Source organism: Chrysochloris asiatica, unplaced genomic scaffold (genome assembly GCF_000296735.1).
Source record: "Chrysochloris asiatica unplaced genomic scaffold, ChrAsi1.0 scaffold00076, whole genome shotgun sequence".
NCBI lineage: Eukaryota > Metazoa > Chordata > Mammalia > Afrosoricida > Chrysochloridae > Chrysochloris > Chrysochloris asiatica.
Genome location: NW_006408594.1, coordinates 5714877 through 5723306, shown reverse-complemented (window position 1 = coordinate 5723306; position 8430 = coordinate 5714877). Strand labels below are relative to the sequence as shown.

General features: G+C 47.4%; 1 protein-coding gene across 1 annotated transcript in view; it reads right to left on the bottom strand.

The window, feature by feature from the left end:
- Window positions 1–8430, bottom strand: part of CACNG2 (calcium channel, voltage-dependent, gamma subunit 2) — a 157279-nt gene that overhangs the window by 15552 nt on the left and 133297 nt on the right. The window contains exon 2 of the mRNA XM_006865224.1: window positions 5225–5308. Coding sequence (XP_006865286.1) covers window positions 5225–5308 — 84 coding nt within the window. The remainder of the gene's footprint in view (window positions 1–5224; window positions 5309–8430) is intronic.

Sequence of the window (8430 nt, the reverse complement as noted above, 5' to 3'; positions counted from 1 at the left end):
CGAGGCGGTAAATCTTTACGGGAGCAGAAAGTCTCATCTTTCTTCTGCAGAACAGCTGGTAGTTTCGAACAGCTGACTCTGAGGTTAGCAGCCCAATTTGTAACCACTATGCTACCAGAGTTCCTTAAGGTGCTCAATAAATGTCTATAAATGTGGAAGGGAGGTAAGTGCCTCTGAATTTTCTTCCCCAATGCCAAATCACATTGGAACCTCTAGGGAATACTGACTCCCATGACTGGGACACAACAAACATACACACACAAACATACATTCACAGATACGTGCAACTACGCAGGCACTTAACACCTGCGTACGGACAGACACTCAGACACATGGACACACAGGTATCAGGTATCCAAAGACATAATACAATAGACACTCATGCTGTCGTGCATAAAAATGGACACATAGACACACGGACACACACTAACACTAACATTCGTACGAAGTCACACTCTGGTCACCACATCCTCCTTTCTTCACCACACTCCTCACACTTTGAGGGATGAGGACATGGAGACCATCACAGCAGACACAGCCGATAGGCCCACAGCCTTGGTTGGGAAAAACGGTTGTGGTCACCATTCGTTATGGGATAGAAGGGAAGGTCTCTAGCTGCACCTTCAGGGTACCCAGATGTTGGGAAACCCAGGGTCCTATAGCTCTTCTTGTCACTTGGGAGCCCCTGGACTCTGATTCAGGAGAGGCCGGAGGACTGCTCAGCTACTCATGAGGATTTGGGAGTAAGAACATTCAACCATTCATTCATTCCATTAGATATGAATTGGGTGTCTTCTCTATGCCAGGCCCCCCAGGAAGTTCTAGACAATGCCTGAAGCTTGGCCAGCTGACTTGACAGCAAGTAACTTCTTTACCACCCCAGGTGTTGAGCTCTGGACCCTGGCACAGCCAGGCCTTTCTGGCATTCTCTCTCCTTATCTGCTGTTGCACGGATGGGAGTAATTTGGTCAAGTCACTTGCCACTCCTCCACAGCCTCCAAGCCTGGATTCTGGGTTCAGTCCCTAGGCCCAGAAACTCTTCTCTCTCAGCACTTTGCTCCCTTGATGATTGCAGTTCTCATGCTTTAAATGCCATCCACATATTGACAACTCACCAACTCATTTCTCCAACCAGGGCCTTTCCTGTGAACTCTAGTTCCTGACTGAGTGTTCCTGTCTCTCCCAGCAAGTCCATGGGCAATTCCAGCATCATGGGGTTGATACTGACCTTCAGGTTTTCTTTCAACCCCAACCTGCTCCTCCCAAGGCCACAAACCTTGGAGTCATCCTGGCTCCTTTCCTTTCTCTTCAAATTCACATGCAAATACAAATCTTCAGAAAATACTTTCCTTTGAAATATATTCAAGACCTGAACCCTTCCCACTCTCTCTACTCTTCCCACCTGGGTCCCAGCTGTTAATCATGTCTTGTCTGAACTACTGCAACAAGTTCCTAATGGTTCTGCCTGCTTCTGCCCTTGTTCTTTTTCAGTCTATTACCAACATAGTAAGGGGCTCTGGTAGCGTAGAGGTTATGAGTCAGGCTGCTAATCTCAAGGTCAGCAGTTTAAAACTATCAGCCTTTCCATTGGAGAAAAATGAGGCTCTCTGCTCCCATAAAGATTTACAGCCTCGGAAACCCTGTACAGGGTCATGGTGAGTTGAAATTGACTCCACGGCACACCCCCACCACCATCACCATAGTAACCAGAGGGGCTTGTGAAAAGATGGGATGGTATGTGTCTTCTGCTCAGACCTTTTGATAACTTTGATCATAATCAGAGCAAACACCCAAGTCCTCACTTTCTTGATCCCAGGGCATCCCCAGGGCCTCTTTGCATTCACTTTTCCTCTGACAGTCTTTGCTTACTCTACTCTTGCCTTACTGGCTTCTTCTGTCCTGTTCCTTAGTCCACTCCAGCCTCAGGGCCTTTGCATGTGCTATTCCCTTTGCTTGGACCTTTCTTCCTCCAGCCATCCAGTTAGCTCAGTCTCATACCTCCTCAGGTTTTTGCTCAGACTTCTCAGAGACCCCCTACCCCACCCCCACTCTAGCATTTCCTGTTCCCTTGTCCTGATTTATTTTCTCTACTCCACTTACTGGCGTTCTGGTTTGGTGCTGTAGAATAAGCACTGGACTGCTAACTTCAAGGTTGGCGGTTCAAACCCACTACTCACTCCTCGGAAACCCCATACACATTCGCTGTGAGTTGTAATCAACTCAGCGACATTTAACAATACCACGGATCACAGGTTAATGTACTATGTTGTTAAGTGCCTTGGAGTTGGTTCTGACTCATAGCCATCCTGTATGGGGTTTTTAAGGAACAGCTGGTGGGTTTGAACTGCTGACTTTGTGGTTAGCAGTCCCATGCTTATTCTACAGTGTCACAACTTATTAATTTCATTCATTGTAGATTGCAAGTGCCATGAGGGAAATATCTTTGCTTTGTCTGCTCTGTGTCCTCAGTTCCTTGAAGAGGTCTGGCATACAGTGGTGGTGAAGTACCATTGACCCTGTATAGGGTTTCTGAGGAGTGGCTGGTGAGTTTGAACAGCTAATCTTGTGGTTCAAACTGATCTTGCCGTCCATCACTTACTCTACAGTGCCTGGCATATAGTAGGCACTCTATTAAGATTTGTGCAATGTATGAATGACTCACATTTACAAAGGAAGAAAGAAGCCACATTTGCTTTTTGTGACTTCTTTGGTGGTTCAATGCACATTCCTGGTATAGCTTGCCTTGGCCCAGTGGTACCACGGAGTCGACGCTGGCTCGTGGTACCCGCATGTGAGTCAGAGTAGAACTGTGCTCCCGTGGGTTTTCAGTGGCTGGTTTTTCTTAAGTACATTACCAGGCCTTTCTTCCAAGGTGTCCTTGGATGGACTCAAGCCTCCAACCTTTTGGTTAGCAGTTGAGTGTGTCAACTGTTAGCACCACCCAGGGACTCCGTGGTTCTGTCTGGTCCTTCATGATACGAGTATAATGACCACCCTGGAGGTCAGCAATGGTGGGGACAGGGGACAGGCTGGGCCTCACCCAGCTCACGCCTCTGCTTTCCTGGGAAGGAACAATCAGGGACCATTTGGGAATAGGCCACGGGACCAACTTCCCTAGCAGATGCTTCGTCTTAGGCTCTGACTCTCCAGCCTGCCTCTTCCATTTCTTTTTGCTCCCATTCCAAACCCTCAAGCCAGATTCTCTGTCCAGAATCACAAAGTCTGACATCTTTGGGGGCTGGGAAATATCCCATTGTGAATATCACTTCCTCTGAGGACACCTCCCAAGAGTACCTTCTCTAACAACAGTGGCCCACGTTACTCCCACCCTCTCTTACCCTGAAACTCTTCCACTGAGCCACCCAGCTCTCATCCTGGGCCCATAGCATCTCCTTTATTCTCACAAGCATAATACCTGGTAAATTTTGATTTCTTAATTTTTAGACTGAGGGGTTAGGGTTAGAGAGGAGAACAGACAAGCACAAGTCATACCAGAGGCTGAGCTAGTATAAGGTCAGCACTTCAAATCTACCAGTGGCTTTGTGGGAGGAAGATGTGGTTTCTGGTCCTGTAAAGATTCACAGCCTCGGAAACTAGAATCAGGCTAGCTATGAGTCGGAACCGACTGGATGGCACAGAACCACCACCATATTCTAGGAGCTGTGCTAAACATAATAGTTTAATGGGAAGACATTCTTGCTCCAAGGAGCTTCCTGTACTTCATCATTGCTTTGCTCTACTGACAGAATTATGTCCATAAGCATGGCTCCATTCTTCCTCTCTCAATATCCAATCTCCCTTCTGCTGTGCTGCATCTCCCAGGATGAGCTGGGGCTCCACAACTGAGCTCCCCTTAGCCTATAGTTCCCTTATCTATCTTAGTCTCCCCAGCATTAAGCATAGGCTCTGACACATAGAAGACGTTCAATTCACACTCACGACACTGCCAGCTCTTGAAGCCTTTAAGAACAGCCTTATCAAGTGCCCAGACACGGTAGCAGGTAGTGACAACCAAATCGCCCTTCAGGAATTCCATTTAAGAGCAGCGTCTTGAGGGAATTCATACAAGGGAAGGATGAACACTGTAAGATATTTTCCCCCTTTCAAAGGATCTAGAAATTGCTGTGTGTTCTCTTTCTCTCTGGGCTGTCTGGCTGACTTCACAGCAAGAGTTTCCAACCACATTCAGATTCCAGACCAACCTAAGAACTGAAATTGACATGGGGAGTAATTATTCAAAGAGGCAGGGGAGAGCCATAAAACCAAATGCCTCCTACATTTTTCATAAACGTGATCTGAAGGTGAACTAACCACACTCTGCAGAGGGAATGAGGGTGGGGAGAGGAAAGCTTGGGTTGCCCTCCCATGGCCCAGAAGGGTACCTGAGGGCAGAATGGGGGTGTTGCTGGGAGGAGAACAAACCTCCCTGGAAAGAGCACCTGAGAACCTTGAAGGGGAGCCTTCAACAACTCCTGTTCCGAAGCGCTGCTAGTCCAGGCTTCAAGGACCCTCAGCCTCTCTCCTGAAAATCCCTTTCTCAGGGAACAGGTTGCCTTGTTAGTTTTTGTTGGTCCTCCAGACTTTTCCTTTGGGTCTCTGAACGCTTTCTCTTGATAATAATATGTCTCAGGTGGGTTTAAGGTGGCAGCTGTTACACCAGGATTTAACTTCGACTTGACTTGTGAGGGAAGGAAAAAAACCAAAACCAAACCCAAAATTCCTTTTTCTTTTTCCTATTAGAAGAAGTGGCAATCTGGGTTTCTTCATCCAATTTATTTAAGAAATAGTTATTAAGTGTTCATTATGTGCCAAGCACTGGGCTGGGGATACAATGATGAGCAAGGCAGGGGCAGAGAGTCCATGCCGTAGGAGAGATGACAGAATGACCAGGGAACGGCTGGGCAAACAGACAAGGACCCCCACAGTCAGATGCAGGTGTTGTGCCCTGGGAGCCCAGGCAAGGGACAAGGAGGACTTCCTAGACGAGGTGATGTTTTACTTGAGACTGGAGGACTCAAGTGAGTTTGCCGGATAAAGACGGGAGGGAAGAGTGTTGTAGGCAGAAGGAACAGCATGAAGAAAGTTTGGCCCCCAGAAAGGAGGGAAGCAGGGAGGCTTCACTTTTGCCTGCTCCCTGTGTTCTAGGGACTGGTCTGGGGCTCTCTGAAGGAGAGAAGGGCAGGACCTCCCACTGTGCAGGCGACCCCACATTGTGTGTACTCACGGAGGAAGTATTCAGCCGTGTCAGCTTCGTAATCTGCGTCCTCTGGGAAATGATCGATTTGCTTGCACAGACCTTTGAAGTTCCCTGCAAAACAAGGGGAGAAGAGCATGTGAGATACAGCGCTGCCGGGGGCTCGGCGCCCACCTGCCCGGCCTGACTTCTCGCTCCTCTGAAGCTCTCGGCAATCCTCTTCCCCCGCTCTCGAAGGAAGGCAGCGCTTTGTCGGTTTGGACATCTGCCTGGTAAATCAAAACACACACACCCGCGGCGCAGACGAGAAGATCTAAGGTCTCAGACTTCAAAACCCTGCCTTCTGTCCCCGAACGGAGGCTTTTGAGGATCAGCGAAAAGCTCGGCGAACCGCGGAGGTTGGATTCTGGCTGGGGACCGCCACTGAGGAGGCTGATGAACATGGCCGTGGCAGCGCAACCCGTATGCATCGTCTCGGTGCCCCAGGACCCGTTGGGAGTCACCCCGAATTTTGTATGTGAGAAAGCAGATGATCATTTTCTAGAGGAGGCAGATCTCAGACGGATGCTGACAAAAACATTCCCAAGAGCTTTGAAAGCACTTTTTCTCCATCTCCAATTGCATGGAATTCACCATCCCCCAACAGCTCTGAAATAGCCCCAGGATTGAGCCCCCGCTGGGTGCTGGGCACGCTGCCAGGCTCTTGAAGAACTTTAGTTCACTTAGCTTCCTCACAGGCCTTGTGTGTTTGTGTGGGTCCTGTAATCTTACAGAAGCTGGGGCTCGCTGATCTGAATAAGGGCTGGAGGCTAGGGAAGTGATGGAACTGGGACTCAGTGGCAGATCTTTTGACTTTAAAGATTTGTGCTATGATTGCAGCAAGGAGGAGAAGCAACACAGATAAAACTCCCATCACAATGCCACAGCGGGTACCCACCAACATGCACTGAGCCAATGAATGAACTATTGCAGACAGCGTTCATAAAAGCTGATGACTGGAATCGAATTGACAATCACCAGAGTATCAGCTTCATGACAGCAGAAACTTGTCTATTTTATATTCATCATTGTATCCTCAGCACCAGTGTAAACACAAGCAATGTTTACGTTCTCGGAATGAATTAATAATGTGCTGGGAAGTATGACAGAGGGGATAAGAGGCAGGCTCTGTCACCAGACCGGCAGGGTCCATTGAGTTCCTTCAGTTTCCCATCTGAAAGTGGCGATCATCAGAATTCTTACCTCTGAGCTTGCTGTGGGGTTCAAATCAGTGCCCCGGACATTAATTAATCCTTGGGGACATTCATGTGAGAGAGAGAAATGAACTTCAACTGTTCAGCCACTGGGCGTTTGGGTGTCTCCATGGCTGTACTGTTAGGAGTTGCTGTGGTACTGCAGGATAATGCACTGGACAGGACAGCAAGGTCAGGCTGAATGGCAAGGTCAGTAGTTCAAACCCACTGGCCGCTCTTAGGGAACCCTATACAAGGTTGCTATAGGCCAGAACCGACTCGATGGCACTTAGAAGCAACAAGAGGGTTGAAAAGGAGTTCTAGTTTCATGCTAACTGAGTTCTGTGCTGCTAACCTTTGGAGTCTTGGTGTGGTGCTGTGGGTTAATGCGCTCAACTGCAAAGTTGGTTTAACCCAAAAGGTCAGCGGTTCAAGCTCACCAGCTGCTCCTTGGGAACCCTATACAGGGTCACTATGGTTTGTAATTGACTCGATGGTACTTAGAAACAACAACAACACAGTTGATATACATGGTTACCACCTCAAAGGTTGTAGGCTCAACTTCACCCAGAGGAGACTTGGAAGAAAGACCTGGAGACCTAATTCCAAAACACCAGCCACTGAGAACCCTATGGCGCAGCACAGCTCTGTTCTGATACCCACGAAGTTGCTATGAGTCAGCATAAACTTGACAACACCTAGGCGAACTCCTTGTTGTTGTTAAGTGTCGAAGAGTGAGTTCCGACTCATAGTGACCCTGTACACGGTTTCCGAGGAGCACCTTACGGATTTGAACCTCTGACCAAGTGGTTAGCAGTCTAGTGCTAAGCTAACATTACCTAATAAACACAGGCCTCAATAAAGAGCTCTGGCTGTGTAGTGGGTTACAGAAAAGTTGGCAGTTCAAATCTACCAATTGCTTCATAGGAGAAAGATGAGGCTTTTTGTTCCCGTAAAGATTTACAGCTTAGAAAATTCTATAAAGGATCACTATGAGTCAGAACTCACTTTGCAACATATAACTATCACCACCAATAGAAAGAAAGCCATTTACCCTCTTACAGAGTCCTGAGACTCCTATCCCATAATGTACGGGTGAGTGTAACACTGTGGATGAATGCGCTGGACTGCAAAGTCAGTTTGAATCATAAGGTTGGCAGTTCAAGCTCACCAGTCGCTCTTGGGAAACTCTATACAGGGTCAGTATGGGTCAGAATTGATGTGACAGCACTTAACAACAACAAACAATGATAGATTTTATTTGAACTATTCTTCATTTGAATTACGGTGTTGGTGAAGACTATTCCGTAAGACTATGGACTGCTAAAACAATGAACAAATCTGTCTTAGAAGAAGTGTAACCAGAATACTCCTTAGAAGTGAGGATAGGGAGACTGTCTCTCATATTCTGGACATATTGTCAGGAGGGACTAGTCCCTGGAGAAGGCTATCATGCTTGGTAAAGTGGAGGGTCAGTGAAAAAAGAGGAAGACCCCCAGTGAGATGGATTGACACAGAGGCAGGAGCAGTGGGTACAAACATGACAACAGTTGTGAGGAGGGCACATGAATGGACAGTGTTTCGGTCTGTTGTACACTGGACTTCTATGAGTCAGTACTGAATTGACAGTATCTAACAACAACAACAACAACAACAACAATTTATTTAGGAATCTTGAGGCATTATTAAGTAGACCTGATGCTAATGCATCAGACTGCAAAATCATTTGAACTGCAAGGTTGGTGGTTCAAGCTCACCAGTTGCTCCTTGGAAACCCTACACAGGTTGCTATGGGTTGGAATGGACTCAATGGCACTTAACAACAACAACAACATATATGATATATATACCTAAATATGTAGTATGTTGTTGTTAGGTGTCATCGAGTCGGTACCGACTCATAGCGACCCTATGTACAGCAGAACAAAACACTGCCCGATCCTGGGCCAACCTCACTACTGTTGCCACACTTGAGTTCATCAATGCTGCCAGTTGGCCAATCCA